At 41.6% G+C, this 18,530-nt stretch overlaps 1 protein-coding gene across 1 annotated transcript; it reads left to right on the top strand.

The window, feature by feature from the left end:
- Positions 1-1,572: 1,572 nt before the first annotated feature.
- On the top strand, positions 1,573-4,093 carry LOC109196960 (zinc finger MYM-type protein 1-like). The gene is made up of 3 exons (XM_019351660.2): positions 1,573-2,492; positions 2,917-3,031; positions 3,239-4,093. The coding sequence occupies exons 1-3, from the start codon at positions 1,573-1,575 to the stop codon at positions 3,764-3,766; spliced, it is 1,563 nt and encodes a 520-aa protein (XP_019207205.1). The 3' UTR covers positions 3,767-4,093.
- The last annotated feature ends 14,437 nt before the right edge of the window (positions 4,094-18,530 follow it).

Below are 18,530 nucleotides of genomic sequence, written 5' to 3'. Positions count from 1 at the left end.
CAAACACGGAGGGAGAACATGAAGCTCAGCACTGAAACAAAGATGGTGGATTTGACCTCAGGACCAGGCACGTAATTTTTAAAGGGGGGTTACGGGGGTCATGACCCCCCAATAATCAGATCCAGCCAATATAATTTCATCATTCCAGTTTATAAAATTATGAATTATCTTGATTTTCTTTAATCATTTCAATTACTGCCAGCAAAATAGTTTCATGTTTAATCATCTAGTAATGTAACCCCGCCTCCTTCGCCGCATACTTGGTATTACCCAACCAGCTTTCTCTACCAAACCACTGTTTGCTGTATGTTTGTTAGCGCAGTCGCTGGTGCCAGAGACTGGCAGTGACTTCAGTCTGAGGGTTTGAAGTTTCCATGTCTGTGTGATGTGTGGTGTGAAGGCTGCTGGTTAAACTGGGACTCACTGTTTAAAGCACTGAGTGCTCATAGAGAGATGCTCCATGAGTCCCAGTACAGACTACAAACATGGTGGAAACTTTGATATCCACACACTCTGCACGTCTGTGAGTAACTGTGATGAAGATGTGCAGAGCAGTGGCGGCTGGCCCATAGGGGGCGCTCGGGCTCCGCCCCCCCAAATGTGGAGGAGTAAAAATATATATTTTTAAAAAATTCATCAATGATAGTTTTACTATGTGTGTGCCCATATACAGCCAGGCGTATTTTAACATTTTCACCAGCTGACTCATTAAAGTTCAACCAACAAACGGTGTTTTTCTTCTTCTGGGGCGCTCGTCAAAGCGCCCTTGATATGCAGCGAAATAGCCTATCATTAAATGGTTGCCAGGGGAAAATAATAAATATTTGACCTATCAGCGTCGCTGAATTAAATGGTTTGGGGGCGCTTAAAATTGCGCCCCTGCAGAAAACGCGCAAAGATTTGCTGTTCTAGAATTTTACCTCAGTCAGTAGCCTAAGTGAGCTATAAGGTCAGAGAGAGACGATGGCAGCGGTATTGTTAACGGTTGAGGCACAGCCTCCCCCAAATTCGGTTAGATCGCTTCTAACCTACCCTTTTGCCAGAAGGACAATGGCAGAAAAACTGCAAGTTAAAGAGTTGGGACCTGACAAGCCCGAAATTCAACTAACCCAGGCAACGAAGGAGAAGTCAAAAGCATACAACAGGACTTTTTGTCGGAGTTGGTTCCAGCGCAAGTCGTGGCTGACAGGCTGTGGAACAGCTAATGCACTTTTTTGTTTCCCGTGCATACTGTTCAAAAGTGACAAGTGTGATTTGACGTGGACACAATCTGGACAAACCGACTTAAAGCACCTCTCCGAACGAATCAAGAAACATGAAAGCTCACGAGTTCATATGGACAACAGTGTAAAGCTAGCTGTGCTAGGGAAAACTAGCATAGCGGCGCAGCTAGATGATGGACATCGGATTGCTTTAAGAAGGCACAACGAAGAGGTAGATAAAAACCGTCATATTTTATCTAAAATCATCGATTGTATTAAGTTTTGTGGTGCTTTTGAGCTAGCAATGCGGGGACATGATGAAAGTGATTCCTCAGACAATCCAGGGATTTTTAGAGGTTTAGTCGACTTGATGGCATCAATTGATCACGACTTGAGGCAACACCTTGAAAATGCTACTGTATTTAAAGGCACCTCGAAAACAGTCCAGAACGAGATCCTGGATTGCATGTTGGCAGTTCTGAGAGAAAGGATCGTGGAAGAAGTAAAGGCAGCGAAGTTTTTAGCCATTCAAGCTGATGAAACCACTGACATTTCTACACACTGTCAGTTAGTCATGGTGCTAAGATACATTGACCAACGAAACCGTATTCAAGAGCGTTTTTTTGAATTCATCAAGCTACCCAATGCTTGTGCAGATGCAGTAGCCAGTGCCTTATCGGAGAGGCTGCGCTTCATCCTCCCCCAGGGACAAGAGAGAAAGTTGATCGCCCAGGCCTACGATGGGGCCGCTGTAATGAGGGGTACCACTGGAGGAGTGCAGCGTAAGATACAGGACATTTATGCTAACGCTCACTACGTACATTGTTATGCCCATCAGTTAAACCTGGTAATGCAACAAGCAACCTCCCACATCCCTCAAATCAGTCACTTTTTTTCCGACATAGCAGGATTCGCTTCTTTTTTTACTAAATCGAGCAAGAGGACTGCAGTGCTTGACGAGGTGGTGGCGCACCGACTTCCAAGTGCATCGGCAACCCGTTGGAACTTCAACAGTCGTGCTGTGAATACAGTGTATGAACATAAAGACGATCTGGTGAGGTGTTTTCAGACCATCCGTAACAGTGAAGGATTTGATGCCCCTACAAAGAGAGATGCCGGTGGTTTCGTGAGAATGCTGGAAGACGAAGCTTTCTGTTTTTTCCTGGCCTTGTTTCACAAGATAATGCCACATGTAGACATGCTGTATAACCACCTACAGAAGAGAAACATCGATTCTGTCACCATCGCAGGGATCACCCAGACATTCATCAGCCGCATGCAGGCTATCAGGTAGGCATAAAAGCATAAATATGTAACCTAGAATAAATGTTAATTATCTATGCATAGATTCTATCAAATTCTCTGCATATATTCTGTGTTCTGTGACTTAAATGTTTAATGGAATTCAGATAATTTTGATTTATATCAGCCTTTGAAGTAATTTTATGAAAAATATTTGATTAAGTATATTTGATGAAGTATATTCCCAGTAATGATTTGATGTAGCCTATACCATAGGCTATTTCCTGAAATTATGGCCAGGGCCTTTATTTACTTGCACTGGTTTTCCCCCAGCCATTAAACCAGGTCCGGTTATTAATTAAATCCGGTAATTCCCGGTAATTAGAACACAACCTTTGTTTGGTTTGTGTTTGGTTAATATATCCCTATTCAGTTTTCAGAAGCCATTAATGAAACTTATGTATTGGATCAGGGAGGCACTTCCTAATCTGGTTGTGGATGAGGAGTACAGGGGACCTGTTCAAGACCCACCCACAAAGAGACAGAGAACATTGGGGGAAGACAGGCAACACCATTTGGCACTGGAGGTAAGCACTAGCTGCTTGGTCTGATTTAAATCGGATCATCAGATAAAATCTAATGACGATGCTGTCAGATGTCATTTGATATAGTGGTCATGACTGTTTTGTTTTGTTATGGACAGATTTTTTTTTTCAGAATAATGATTAACATGAGACATGTGCCAAAGTCTTACCACTGAATCTAACTCTTACCAATTATATATTATTGGATAGGTGTGCGACACCATTATGAGCCATGCCAAGGAGAGGTTTTCTTTCACCAAGCACCTTGTCAGCGCCACTCTGTTGCAAGGAGACTTGTTCCAACAACACAGCAAAAATTTTCCAGATGCAGCACTACAAACCACAGTGGAAGCCTATCCCTCATTGGACAAAGCCAGACTTAAAACAGAACTGTCCCTGATCTACGACAACGAGGAGTTTCAGAGTTGTAGTGGTGCGCTGGCGCTCTATCAGGTTCTGATGGAAAACAACCTTCAAGACACATTCACCGAAACTGTAAGTCTTCTTAACATCCTCATCACCACACCAATGACAACATCAGAATCGGAGAGGTGTTTCTCTACTTTAAAGAGGATAAAAACTTTCCTGAGAAACAATATGGCTCAGGATCGGCTCAACGCTCTGGCTATGCTGTCCATAGAGAAAAAACTCACACAAGAACTTCCTGATTTCAACACCAGGGTCATCGAGAAATTTGCCACTCAGAAAGACAGACGAGCAAAGTTCTTGTACAAATAAGAACCCTTAACCATATTTACTCTCTTTCTCCATCCCTCTCTCTTTCTCTCTTTAGCCCACCCCCCCAATCAGTTTACAGTTGTTGTTTTCAATAGTTATTTTTCATTCATTCAAAAAAAAAAAAAATCTGTTCATGTTCATTTTTACAAATCTATACAAATGGCCAGAATATGGTTGTTCATTTTTACAAATCTATACAAATGGCCAGAATATGGTTGTTCATTTTAAATTTAAATTAAAATTGTGTTGTTTGATGTACTCATTAAATGGGTCATTTTAGTCGATATCATAAAAATTGCCCCCCCTGAGATTTTTTTCAGGAGCCGCCACTGGTGCAGAGATCTGTGTACAAACAGGAGAAAGACTGTAAAGACTCTGTGCTTCTAACAGCCTCTGTTAACATATGTGAGGCTGTTTGTTGTTGTTGCCATGGAGCTTTTCACTGTTTGGGTCAGCAGGTCATGTGATCAGGTTTGTTCTGTGAAAGCTCGACGATGGTTCAGTGTCAGGGTCTGTTTGCATTCATCAATAAATATCTAAATAAATCAAAGACTCCATGTTTTTCTTTCATCATGTGACCTCTGCTCATCCATCTCTGTGTGTATCAGGATACATTTAGTTCATAATACACAGAAAAATCAGAGTTATTACCTGTAATAAATGTGAAAGATTCCTGCAGTGATAACCAGGCAGGACTGAAACACATCCAAGCTCACAGCTGTCACCATGGTAACAGCACCGTCCATCCACAGGTGAGGGGAGGAGCAAAAAGAGGGACTTTCACCATTTTATACTAAAAACACTCAACTAATGTTTCTAATATGAAAACAAATAAGCCCACATTAATGTGAGCATTTATTAAATAATAATAATAATGATTTCCTCCTGATCTCATTTCCATAGCAGAGAAAACTGTGGTGTATATTGAGGTGGAGGGTGTGGTCTATGGCTCAGGTGTAGAGTGAGGATGGGGTCCTGTGTGCACCACAGCAGCATGCTGGGATTGCTGAGGGTGGAGGAGGGAGTGATGATGACATCAGAGCTGCAGCAAAGCAGTCAGCAGCACAGAGACCAGTGAACACACAGTCTGTTTATCTTTGCATAGATACAATATATAGCACAATATTGAATGACAGAGACACGCTGTGTGAGCTTCCACAGATACACTGACGTCAGTATCCAGCGTCCTCCTGCTGCTCCCCCCTCAGAGCCCCGTGATCAGCACCAACACATTCAGTTAGATGACAGAGTCCAGCTGCAGCTAGAATCAGCTCCCCTCTGTGAACAACAGCACAGCGTCAGTGTTTCACACTCAGTGAAAGGAGGAAACAGCAGAACACCATGTGTGCTACGTTTCCCAGGACAGACTACAAACTGCACAAATACAGAGCAGCACGTGGAAGGACCTGGAGCTGCATTTAAAGAGAAAAGACAGCATGATGTCCTGTATGGACAGGTGGAAGGAACCAAGTCCTCAGCTGAAACACTCGTGTTTGTCCACAGACAGGAAACACAGCAGGAAACAAAGAAGTGCAGCTCATGGATAACACACTTCCTGTCAGTCAGAATGAGGCTGGAGCCAAACACAGAAAGGTGTTTTTGTCCAGATGAGCCCAGAGAAGAAACACGAGTGTTCACAGACATCAGAAGCTCAGAGAGGTGAAACATGAGGTTGGAGTCCTCGTCAGCATTCAGAAGAGCTGCTGTGAAACCCTGAGTACTCATGACAGACTCTGATGGCACAAACACATCATGATTCAAACATAAAGACAAACATGGAGCTCCTGATCCTCCTGCATGAGAACAAGCTGACATGAGCGCTGTGTCTGAGAGTGTCTCCCTGTCACAGCGACAATAACACAGCTGCTGCTCACAGTCATTAAACTGACCTGAGGTCAGCTGCTAGGACGTCTCTGTGCTCCTTACATATGAACCATGTGACCTCACATCAGTGCTGTGGATGACTGTAGTCATAGAAGAGTAGAGCTGTAGCAGGTGGTGTGAGGAGGAGGAGGAGGTGGTGTATTCTAGTTAACGCAGTACTGAAACACTCCAGCAGAGGGCGCTGTTAAGTCCTTATTGTAACACAGTTACTGTGTGCAGTTATACTTCATACATAATCTGCACTTATTTCAATCAGACATGCTGTCAGTAAATGATTGGTTTCTATTGATTCTACTTCCTGTTGACTAGTTTGATGACAGTGAAACAATCACAGCTGATTGTGTGATGATGTAAACTGTCACTGTTACATTCAGTGTGTGTGACATCATGTTAGTGCAGGCTGATAACAGCCTGGTTATGATGCTGTTAGAAACACATGAACGTGTCCATAGATCAGTGTGTGTTTAACATGAGAGCTTCAGCCCTGCTGATGTGTTCAATAAAGACATGCAGGAAAACTGATGAGACTCTGAAATAACTCTTTATATTTATAATGTAACTCTGCATCAAAAGAACAACAAAGGATCCCAGACAGGTTTATGTGAACAAAGACAATTCTGATGTTTCTGTTTCTAACAGTTTGACATTATTAGTAAACAGACTGCAGTGAACAGGATTTATAAAGAGCTTATATATAAAGATATGACAGCTGTTTGACAAGTTTATCACTCTGTGTTTGGACCTGATCAGTCCAGCTGTTTACTTGAAATATGTTCATTTACCTGTTCTGTTATATTTATGTTCTTGTCTCTGTTGAAAAACACATTTTTAATGTCCCTCAGATTTTTCTCCCAGATGAATAAATATTAATGTCAGTTTTGGCCGGCGGTCATAGGTTCTGTCCAATAATATGACGCGAGACTGGAGTAAAATACATCCATGGATTGGCACTTTATTAAAGAAGGAGCATGATAACAGCACAAAACACTAACTACAACTAAACAAAATGGCTTCCTTTTATACTCTACCTTTTCAGGTAAGTATCCGGAATAGCCCAAGTATGGGGGTTAACTAATCAAAATGAAAACATAACCCTCCACACAAAGAAACATACAATAACATTAAAGCACATCACAAACATATACATATTTCCAACACGTACTATAAACAAACCAATAACATAAGCTTCACCCATTACTATATAAATTAAAACCCTCTTTATCCATACTCCCTAACCTGGCACACTGGTCTGCTCCAGGAGCTCTTAAGCAGGTGATTGAGCTGCTTTCACCCTTTTGCTCCACATCCTGTAAGAAGCAACCCGGACAGGTGAGTACCTTTAAAGTTCTCATTTCACATATATTTAGGTTGACAAATGATTAACTGCATGTCAAATAACCTAATAAAGAATTCATAAGAACTAATGTGTTTTTCTTTATTATACTAATTTAAATTCCCAATCCATCAATTAATTACTAACAATACAAACAAGGTAATGGAACCCCTGGTCTCTATTACAGTCTGTAAAGTGCAAAAATCGTTGCATGTGAGCCACATGGACGTTTTCTGTTCCTAGATCTAATCTCACTCGATCAGGGCAACCACCTTGTTGAATCACGGCATCCATGAAGTAGACAGCAATTACTCTCGGGTCATTATTTGTCTTGTAAGCGTCTAGCCATATTACACTCCTTGAAAAGCCGTCAATGCATCCACTGATTGCAATCCCAAATGGCTTCAGCTTATCGTAGCCATCGATATGCCACACATAGTTGGGGCCTCTGCTATGATACACTCGCCTCCGCAGTCGTCTACGTGACCTCAAATCCACACCTTCTCCATCGAATAAACGGAGCAGAAGACGAACGGTTTCTCTGTCAGTAACAATGCCATTCATCCAACACTTCTGGTGCATCCAACGATACCCATGACACTGTCCTGAGGTTGCCAATTGTGCTTGTATAAAAGCTGCCACCTCTCCCACCTCTGTTTTGTTCTTTCTGCGCCAAAGTCGGTTGTTGTGTAAAATCCTTTCAAGTGTACAAAGGCTGATAGTAATACCATGTGATTCAACTAATAACGCAAGAATCTCCTCATTTGTGAAGCCACGGTTAAAATACTCAGCAATGTGTAAATTCATGATCCGTATCTGTAATACTGTTAGCATATCTGTAGCATTTGTAGCTGAGGGCTTCAGCTTCCGGGTAACACGGAAATGACGTTATTCACGTAGATTACTGATTGGCAGAGCTAACTCGAAATTTTGAGTTATTTTCTCGACATTTTGAGTTATTTTTCTCATAATTTCGAGTTGCTAAGTCGAAAATTCGAGTTGCGAAGTCAAAATTTCCAGAAAGATAACTCGAAATTTCGAGTTAAGTATCGTTTTTTGGGGGGGTTTTTTAGTGGCGGAAACGGGCTTCCATACGAGAGAGAGGGTGAGAGAAAGAAAAAAACAAAACAAAACACGGCTCGGATAAGGAGCCGGCTCGCGTCGTTCACGGCAAAGAATCGGCTCTAAGAGCCGTTTCGTTTCCGACCGACACATCACTACTACTGATGATTTCACTGCATCTGTGTGCATGGAGCAGGGTGAGTTTCTCTGTATATAGAGCCTGTGTTTATTTAGCTCCATGAAACGAGGTTTTGAGCCCTGATTTTGTTTTGTAGATGCACAAAGCTGTTGTCAAAGTTTCTGTCCGGTAACGTGTTGAACCACAGAGTTTATTCTGTGAAGAAGATCCTGGTGAATCTCGTTCATTTGCAAAGTGAATTGTGTTCACAGTCCGGTGTCTGAGTTATAAAACCAGTCAGGATACGATGTTTTGTTGGAAATGTGATTGTAGAAGCTGCTAATGATTTCTTAGCTGTGTTAGCCTGTGAATGGATGCTAGCGTATCCACATGTGCTCTCTGGGCTAACTTGCGTAGTTTCAGCTAACACACCATGTGAGACACTTTCCATGGTTCCTTTGCACTCAAATGTATTTTTGTCATGGCCAATAAGAACTGCATAGATGTAAGATATGTGGAGACAACAGACAACAGTTAGCAATTTGACTTTTATTGAATTTTGTACAGATGTGATACAGGAACCATCAGTTGGTAGAAATCTGTGCTTCATTACAAGTGACGTGAAGTCACCGGTTTCCTCGGAGGCTGTAGATACAACGATTCACCTCTAAAAGGATTCAGTTGTTTTGTTGGTATGACAGTGTGAACGACACAAATCCGATATTTTCAAATCCGATGTGGGTCACTTTCGTATGTGGTACTGAATCCGATACATATCCGATGTTTTAGAAAGCGACTGCTGTTTGAACGGTCAGGTTGCATTAAATCCATCTTTTACGTCACTGACACGAGACAGACGCCGATTATCAGCGCCCCGAGAAGACATCGCGAACGCTTCCTGGCCATCCAGTGTAGATGTCAGTGAAACTGTTGGGAAGACAACGTTGGAGAAACGTGAACATTTTATTTTTACTGTATTTTCTGCAGATTCTGACAGAAATCTGCAACTATCCTTTGAAGCACCGCTCCTCTAAAACAGCAATAAGGATAATTATTAGGTTATATACATTATTATGTAAATAACAAAATAACTTAAAGCAAACATTGTGAAACGTAAAGTCCGAAGTCTTTATTTTAAGGGCCATCAGTAAAACAATATTGTTTGCTCTGGGTCTAAACAGAACGCATTGTGTGTGACATCTTTTGTGCATGCGAGCCGCTTTGAGCGTTCACACTGGAGAGCGTTTGCTGTCGCATTTTATTTGTAGTGTGAACAAGCAGACAAAAAAATAAGATTTGATCAAAGAATCGGAATTGAGCATTAAGACCTGCAGTGTAAACGTAGCCTTAGACTCTGTGTGAAACACTTGCTCTTTGTTATGGACACGAGACAAACTGTTTCCCCTTGTTTTGTTAATCTGAGTTACAGATATAAGCAGCATCTTATGATCATTTAATTTTTAAAGTAATTGTAAACATTACACTGATGGGACTGTAACAACCTCACTTTCTTTATTTCTGTCGTACTGGATGAAAAATATACGATTGTTCCCCAGTTTAAGATTGTGTCTTTGTGTTGTTCAAAGACACACAGATGCGTGTTTATTCAAAGCTTGCATTAAAGAAGGAGACATTTAAAGGTTCATGGACTTTTTCCTTGTTCACTGTATGTTATTAAACTCTTTTGGACATTTGAAGACACAACACATTCGTCTGTGTGAAATAAATCAGATGTACACAAATACACTGTAATAGGACAGTGATTATTAAAATATTGAATTCAAAATGAAAAGGGAGCGTTGTGTCTGTGCAGAAAGAGGTCATAAAGAGCTCAGAGTCCAGCAGAATAAACAGCAGCAGATGCTGATTGATGAAGATTTTGATTACATATCAGCCTGTAGCTGCAGGATCTGGACAGAGTTTGATTGGCTCATGCTAATTGGTTTGTTTTTCCATCCAGGACAGCGGAGAGAGAGGAGATGAAGAGTGCAGCAGATTGATGAGACAGTGAAGAAGAGGTGAGCGTCTGACAGATCAGAGCCAGTTTAAAGGAGCCATTATGGCTCAATAGAAGCTCTGAACTCACACTGTCAGCATGTCAGCACACATGATTACTTCATCAACACGGAGCTCTGAGTGTTTATTAAAGGATCATTGTGTGAAAGACGCGCTAACACAGCTGACTGCAGCCTTTAGCTGTGAGCACACAGTGTCTCACATTTACATTCATTTACTGTCAGACACACTCAGTAACTTTAAACAGCTGCTGTTATCAAGTGAAGATAGCAAAGATTTCAGGGCTGAGCCCCAGTGTTTCTACATCCTAGTAACACCTCAGTCAGTTACAACTCATCAAAGCTTCTCTTTATCATCAGGACAGATTTAGGTCAATATCATTTCACATTTCTGTGTCATCATCCATCAAATGTTGACACACAGTGGGTTTGTCATTCTCTCAGCTGACACTGAGAATGAAGCAGGAAAGAAGCAGCTGATATTTGGACAGCACACATGATGGAAAGGAGGATTTCAGCTGATGTGCACATGAATGATTTGTTTCCTCTGCAGGTGAAGGTAGAAAGTGTGTGTGAGCTGATGTAAATTGAGCAGCATGGATCAGTGTGAGGACAGAGAGGAGGGAGTCCCTCCCTCTAAAAGCACTCTGTGTGGGGAACATGAGAGCCAGACCAAAGCTCAGAGGTGAGATGACCATCTCTAACTGTCCATGACTCTTCTCCATGTCACAGCTCAGCACTCACATCACTGCTCCATCATTATTCACAGGAACCCACCTGGACCTCCACCCAGCTCTGTGTCCTTACAGAGTGACGCGTCTAAAGATGAACCCAATAGTTTTAAAGTTGCAGAGAGGTGAGCTGTTAGTAACATGAACTGATGTCAGTTTCTTGTCTGATGTAAAATGCATCTCTGTAGGAGTGTCCAAGGACAAACAGGCTCAGCTGTAGCTGTCAGTTTATCTGTTTTAAGACACATTTGGACAAAATTGGCTATTTTTAACTATTTATTTTAATCAGAGGTGAAAATTTAGACGTCACACATCTGGATCCTAAACTATTATAGAAACAGCTGCTAGCAGTGTGTAGTTTGACTTTAGCGTGGTGGCTAAGCTAACAGAAACATGCCAGCTGTGCACTGTGAGGATGATACACTGCTCTAGAAAGCAAACAAAGGTTTGCAGAGCTTAAAGGTCATCGCTCTGATCAGTGGAAGATGAAAGCTTCACAGACTTGATGCACACACAGTCTCAGTGACACCCTCCAGGGTGTCCTCATCCTCCACACCTACACATGTGGTCCTGGGCTGAACTGGTAGTCCTCAGTCACAAAAGGAACTCAGAACTGAGCTTATATTATATTTTTACATGCTGTAGTGCCATTTTTGGGAGCGTTTCAAGTTGCTATACATCAATACAACCATTACAGCCTAAATTTTAATAATATGTATGCATTAAGTGCATAGTAATTACATAAATTGCAAAAAATTGCAATAAACTACAAAAAAATTAAAAATCGTTTTTGTTTTTTTTAACATATATTTCTAGTTAGAGAAATTTAAGAGGCTTTAAATACAAAAAAGTTGCACAAAATAGTTTCCCACCACAGGAAATTTATTTTGAGTGTCTTCATAGTTTTATTTTTGAAATATACCAATTTTTATATACTGTAGGAAAAACGAAAATAAATACTATAGTGCAAATTTGCAAAAAAGCAGCATATGCATCAAAATAAACTATTTCCAGCAGTGCAATTTGAGTTCTAAGCATCCCAGAAACGACACAGAAAGTCATAAAGTCAAAGATAACTTTTAAAAACACCAGTATAGGCTGATGAGGCCCTGATGGTAAAACAAACTACATTTCCGCGAATATGACGTCACTTCCGGTTTTGGGCAGGTCATGGCGGACATGCGATAGTTCGCGCTGAGGTCTATTCCAACATAGGGAGTGTTATGAACAGCTGATCGGATCGGCAAAGCGTGTTTCTGGAATATTATGTTTTTGTTGCTGCAAGTGCTTTTTATGCAGTTTTTGCAAAGCTATATGTGGAAGGAAACTGTGACCTAGGACAAGCTGATGGCATAAGATGTAAGTACAACTCCTCCGGTTTCATATGTAAAAAAAATTATTGCACTAGCTTACGTGGTTGCAGTGCTACCGGAATTTTAAAAGTAGTTGCGCAAAACGGAGCGTGCCCGCTCTGACCGGTTTTAAAGAGTTAACACACAGGAGAAGAAATATCAGCATATGTCTTCTGATAAAAATACACTGGATGATGATTTTATAGCATCGGGGTTTACGCCCCCTTGTGCGTCAATTACAGATTAAAATACATCGATTACAGTCAACGGTACATCTTAGATGGCTATAAACAGACATAGAACTTCTCATTTCTATAACACCTTCCAAACCAGGCAATAAACTTCAAGTCCTCAGGGTCTCTGAGGGCTGGTTGTTGACTCCGGTAATCTCTCACCAAGTAGACTAAAGTGCAACAGGTTGCAACAAGAAGCTGAATACATTTGGGCCTTTGCTCAGGCCTGTTCCTACATTATGTGTATTGTAAGCATGTATGCAGTTATCCTTCTATGTTCTAAGTCACCCACACCATGGATTGTGAAGTCATAACGCTTCACAAAGCTCAAGACCTTTAATAGACTGAACATCAACTCTGAATAAGCACAAATATGCAATGTGTGTAAAATGATCATAACTACACCTGTAATAGAAAAGGTTAATATGATGACAAACATCTTTAATACAATATCAACCCTGTAAGAAATATTATTAATGGAATAATGCTGTAAAGAATGTTATTAATGCAATTATAATAATGCAGGTTATTTGGCAGCAATAAAAGAATTTCTGTATCTCCACATTTGCCTCTTTTGACATTCCAAAAAGGAATGTCACCACATCTTGTGTTGTATCACTCCCTGCCCCACTCTATGGCTTCTAAGTTCATCTGGTAGATTGAATCCACCCGTCCGGGGTCCGCAGCCCTTGCCATTATCTTTACCAACAATCCTCTGACACAAGGAATGACACAACAACCACAGATGACCAGTATCCCTAAAAGTGTGGCCAGGGAAAGCATTACCGACATGGCCAAACCTTTCCACCGTCCAAACACGGATGCCACCCAGGACTCCAGCAGGTTTCCGATACCTGAGTGCTCATGCATGGTTTTAGACAAGGTTTTCAGGCCCTCCAGAGCTCGGGTTACTGAGCCATCTGGGGCAGTATTATTGGGGATAAAGGTGCAGCACATGTCTCCGAACATGGGACAGACGCCTCCTTTCTCCACCAACATGTCAAGGGCCATTCGATTTTGCACTCCCATCAGCGAACTCGGACCCAATTGTTCTGCAAACCCTTCCATGGCGTCCCTGGTAAGGTTAGAGAGTCTCAGCAAGTTGTAATGAATATAGTTAATGCGATCAACATTCTTATTAGGCGTTACCCAAATGAATATACTTTCAAATCCTGAAGCTACCTGGTCTGCCAGCTTATACTCGTTTGGAACTCCCCTGGGCACTCCTATGGAGTCTATCCAAGTTGGTGAATTCAGCCGAGGATCATATGCGTGTGTACCCTGGGTCCCTCTTTTTGCCGAAATGTGTCTTTTACGTCTGGCGGCTAAGGTATGTGTGTTGTGTTGCGGAATGGTCTTTACCTGGTTTCCAATAAGTATGAGTGGAGCTCAATGTCATTTACATGACATTTATGCAGAGACTCAGTATTTGCAGTGTTGGCCCTTCTTTTTCAGGACCTTACCTGAGTTAACAAGACAATTACTGAAATGATCTCAGCAGGTCCTTGAATGACACCAATGAAATGCAGTGGAAAGGTGCAAATTGCTATTATAAAAGCTTAAGCAGCAACTTTTCCAATTTCCAATACATATATGATTCTCAAAACGTTTGGCCACGACTGTACATCTCAGGTAGCAGCTGGTAAATTTGTCACTGACATTTTTGCTAGACTTGGTACACCCACTTACCTGATTTCTGACAGAGGGTCTCCTTTTGTGAGTGAGCTTTTTGAACATGCTGTTTCTGCCTTAGGCTCGGTGTACAGACTCACTACAGCATATCACCCTCAGACAAATGCTACAACGCATCAACCAGACTCTGAAGACTGTAATCTGCACTTATGTAGGTGATAAGCACCAAGTTTCTCCCTCAGATTTGCTTTGCTCTGGTATGACTCCTGCCATGATGCTTTATGGTCGTGAGTTAGACACCCTGCTTGACCTTATCACTCAGCCTTCTTACGGCAAGTGTTGATCAACCGGGGGTACCTTACCCTGAGACTCTTAGAGCCTCCCTACAGGAAGCTCATGACTATGCCAGAGCGGCTCTTGACTATAGCCATGACAGACAAAAACATTACTATGATGTGAGACATTGACATGCTACTTTTCTTGTTGGTGACCATGTGAGAGTTAAGACGCACCCCAGGTCAGATGCTCAGTCTAACGTCTAACTTTACTGCTAAACTTGCACCACTGTTTGAGGGAGCATTGTGTAAGTCTCAGAGTCAGTGGTGTTAATTACAGACTCACTTGGGTGGACTCCGATGTGGACGCAGGGCTTTATCATGTTGTGAACATGCAACCCTTCCATACCTGGGACTCTCTCACTTCCAGTGAACGCTCTGTTTCATCTCCTGCTGGGAGAGAGACAACAGAGTATCTGAACACTGGAGGCGTCCAGATCCTCTTTTTGTTCTTCTCTCCCTATAATGGTTTCTCCCGTGTGTAACCGGACTAACGTGCTCCAAGTAATGTGTGGTAGAGGTAGCACTTTTGTTTTTGATATTTTAAATAAATGAGAACTTGTGGACAGTCAGAAGCTGTTGCTCATTCAGTATCCACTTGCACACCTCCACGGCCAGCTTCATCTCCACTGCACGTTACAAGTACAGAGCTGCTAACACAGCTTATATGCACACCTGATCTGTTTGTCAAATCATTCCTTTTCCCTGAACCCACAGAGTCCATCCCAAATGCTTAGGGAGCCAAATCCTAACAGTTCTTTATTCAGTGTCTGTGAAGGTTCTCAGTCATCCAGGTCATCGTAGTCTAAGGAGCTTGGAAAGAAAAGGCCATTTACGTCCACTGTGAGCGACCATCTTTGAACAGAGGCGGTGGTTTACGACACCAACTGTCTGCCATCAATAATCCAGTTCTGAGATCCTTCCCAGACGCCTTAACGCCCACTCACATCCTGGGCCATCTGACCTCAGGAAATCACATGATAGGGTGGGGCCAGGTTTCACAATGAGCTCACCCGAAACCCTGGCTGATTGGGACCCACACCCGCTTTCACACCTTGGCTCATGTGATTAGGTAGAGGATCATCAGGGGGTCCTTTTGTCCCTCTCGGGGGGAAACTCCCACTGGGTTTAAATCTGGGACTCTCGGCCATTTGACCTTAGAACTGAAGAGGCTTCTCGGATGAGAGGTGAAACGTCTTCAAGCAACTTAAAGAAGTCCAGACGCTTTTCTTTCCAAGCTCCTTAGACTTCTTTATTCAGTCTTGTCTCAGACGCTATGTGATGCAATGTTATCAGTGTCTCTGACCACAAATGTATTCTGTTTAATGTCCAAAACAACCTGCAAGGAACAAACCAAACCTACATGCACATGCACGCTTATCAAACAAACTCAAACTGATGTGAACAATCAGGAGTCACAGATGTTTATAGTTGCTGCACAGAGACGTCACAGCAGATGCTGTCAGCAATGTTTCAAATACTTTTATCTTATAGATGAGTAAAACTGCAGTGAATGATTAAGTTAAATATTTTTGTCTCGTTTCTTTGTTTTCTTTTTATCTACTTCTTGGACATGAGTCATTAATAAATAATAATTACTAAAAGACTTAAAATCACAATGTTTCATGTTGTCCTGTCAGAATAACTAATAATAATAATTATTATTATAATAATAATAAAACTAATAATAATCCTAAAATCATATTTAGACATCTGTAGTTCTAATCTAAGAGTTGTAGTTTGATCAGCAGAGACCAGAGCTGTCAAAACGATTGTGGTGAAGCTTCATTCCTGAGGTTGAACTTGTGAAATATTCAGAAATATTTAAACTCTATGTAGACATCCTGAAGCCTTCATCTCACAGCTGCTGCACACAGAGAAAAGTCTGATTAGTTTAACTCAGAGAAAAACTTGTCCTGATCAAAATGAGCATGTTGTGCATTATCAAGTTGAATTAATCTGTGGATATTTCTCCAACTTTACCAAAGTCTGGCACAAATATTTTTGTACATTGAAAATGAATGGAATAAGCCCCCGAAATATGGGTCCAGCTCAGAGTGGGTCTGCATAAATGCAAGTGCAACGGAAACATGACACACAGTTATATAACTCTATATAAAAGCCATTTATTCCTTTGGTTTGTATTGTCTGTGAAGGTTCTCAGTCATCCAGGTCATCGTAGTCAAAGGAGTTTGCAAAGAAAAGTGTCTGGACTTCTTTAAGTTGCTTGAAGACGTTTCACCTCTCATCCGAGACGCTTCTTCAGTTCTAAGGTCAAATGGTGGAGAGTCCCAGATTTAAACCCAGTGGGAGCATCCAAAAGAGGGACATAAGGACCCCCTGATGATCCTCTACCTAATCACATGAGCCAAGGTGTGAAAACGGGTGTAGGTCACAATCAGCCAGGTTTCCGGGTGCATAGTGTGCTCATCAAAATAAAGTCCCACCCCTGCCTCATGGAGTCTCAGCAGGGCTGAAGATTTGTCTCCCACATCCTGACGGGCCGTTAATAAATGACCTGTGGACTAGGTTTGCAATGATACACAAAATTCACGGTTCGGTTCGGTTTGATACTTTGGTGTCACGGTTCGATATTTTTTCGATACAAAAAAATGTTCATGCCTTTTTAATTTGTCATTCATTAAAATTATAAATATATATTTTAACTCAAAAGTACAGTTTTTAATGTTGCTGAAACAACAAAGTAATAAAAAAATAAATCTATCTGATCAAGAAATCACTCATCTTTGGAAAAGAGAGTTTATTACAGAGAAATGGCTCTTTCCAAAATAAAAGCTATACTATACGCTTCTTCTGGGCTATATTCTCAGCAGCATATTAAACATATCAGGTCCCCATAAGGAGAATCATGTGCTAACGGCTGTCTAAATGACTCGGGTAATGTTTGTAGCATGCGTGCTTGTTGTTTTTGTCTGCTTCCACTTGTCTTTGCACTAGTATGATGTCGGAGTAAATGTGCAGTCATATTCATTGTGTTCCCACTAGTGCTGTCAGCGTTGATCTCGTTAAAATGACATTAATGCCATAACGCGGCAAATCTCCGTTAACGAGTTACAGCGGAGCGCCCCATGTGTGGGGCTGGACGGCGTCAACACGTTAACAAGCTAACTGCGCTAACGCACTAGTTCCCACCCATTGAGCATTGCGTGGCACATCCGACATACTGTTTTACCTTTGTCTATGACGCGCTTACCATCAGGGTCATACTTCACATGAAAACCAAGATAGTTCCAAACGCCAGATCTGAATGAGGGTGGGGGAGGTTTAATTTCAGCTAGCGTTGAGGCAGTTGCCATGTTGCAACAAGCTTAGCTTCTGTCTTGCTAGCTTGTGCTGTGCTCAGTGGATCTGCGCTCGATAGTGCAGCCTAGGCGGAGTAGTCGAACACAGATCCACTGAGTGCTCAACACAGACAGCATCGTCAGAAGAAAAGTTGATAAAATAAATTAAAAATGTTGTATTGTTCGATACATATGCGTACCACACCGAAAGCACTGTATCGAACGGTTCAATATGATACGAGTATTGTTGCACCCCTATTGGTGACTCATCTCATGGCCCTCATCCAGCCCAAGGGCCGTATGTTTGACACCCCTGGATTGTTGTCTTTGAGTTTCTCCATCTTTGACTTGTAAAACGTCAACCGTGTTTTTCTTCTTTAAGTAATAATTTCCATAAATGCTAAAGTGTGAATCCAGAAAGAAATGAGAGCTGATCATTGCTGCTGAAACTCTGGAAGTTTCAGAGTGATGCAGATATTTATCTGAGACATTTCTAGGACGGTATCAGTGAGTGCTGCTTGTTTCTGTTTATGTTGCTCAGATCAAATCATCACATCGTGTTTCCTTTTCGTTCTTCCAGTTTCTGTCAGTCATCAGGAAATCTCTCAGATCAAACTAAGTTCTTGATGAATCTCTTCACTGGAGCAGCAGAGAGAGAACAGAGGACAGGAGAGAAGATCCTCAACATGCTATCACCAGTCTGCTCTTATCAGACATTTCCTCTTCATTCTAATTCCAATGACAAATATCGTCTTGACTTCCTGCTG

The sequence above is a fragment of the Oreochromis niloticus genome, linkage group LG3, assembly GCF_001858045.2.
Source record: "Oreochromis niloticus isolate F11D_XX linkage group LG3, O_niloticus_UMD_NMBU, whole genome shotgun sequence".
In the NCBI taxonomy this organism is placed as follows: domain Eukaryota; kingdom Metazoa; phylum Chordata; class Actinopteri; order Cichliformes; family Cichlidae; genus Oreochromis; species Oreochromis niloticus.
The sequence above is the reverse complement of the archived record's forward strand: the minus strand, read 5'-3'. Positions and strand labels throughout refer to the sequence as shown.

Bases quoted from the DNA above. Each gene is read 5' to 3' on its own strand.
- LOC109196960 (XM_019351660.2), top strand. From the start codon at position 1,573: ATGGCATCAATTGATCACGACTTGAGGCAACACCTTGAAAATGCTACT. The intron at 2,493-2,916 runs GTAGGCATAAAA...GTATTGGATCAG, and splicing joins AGCCGCATGCAGGCTATCAG to GGAGGCACTTCCTAATCTGG. The intron at 3,032-3,238 runs GTAAGCACTAGC...ATTATTGGATAG, and splicing joins AACACCATTTGGCACTGGAG to GTGTGCGACACCATTATGAG.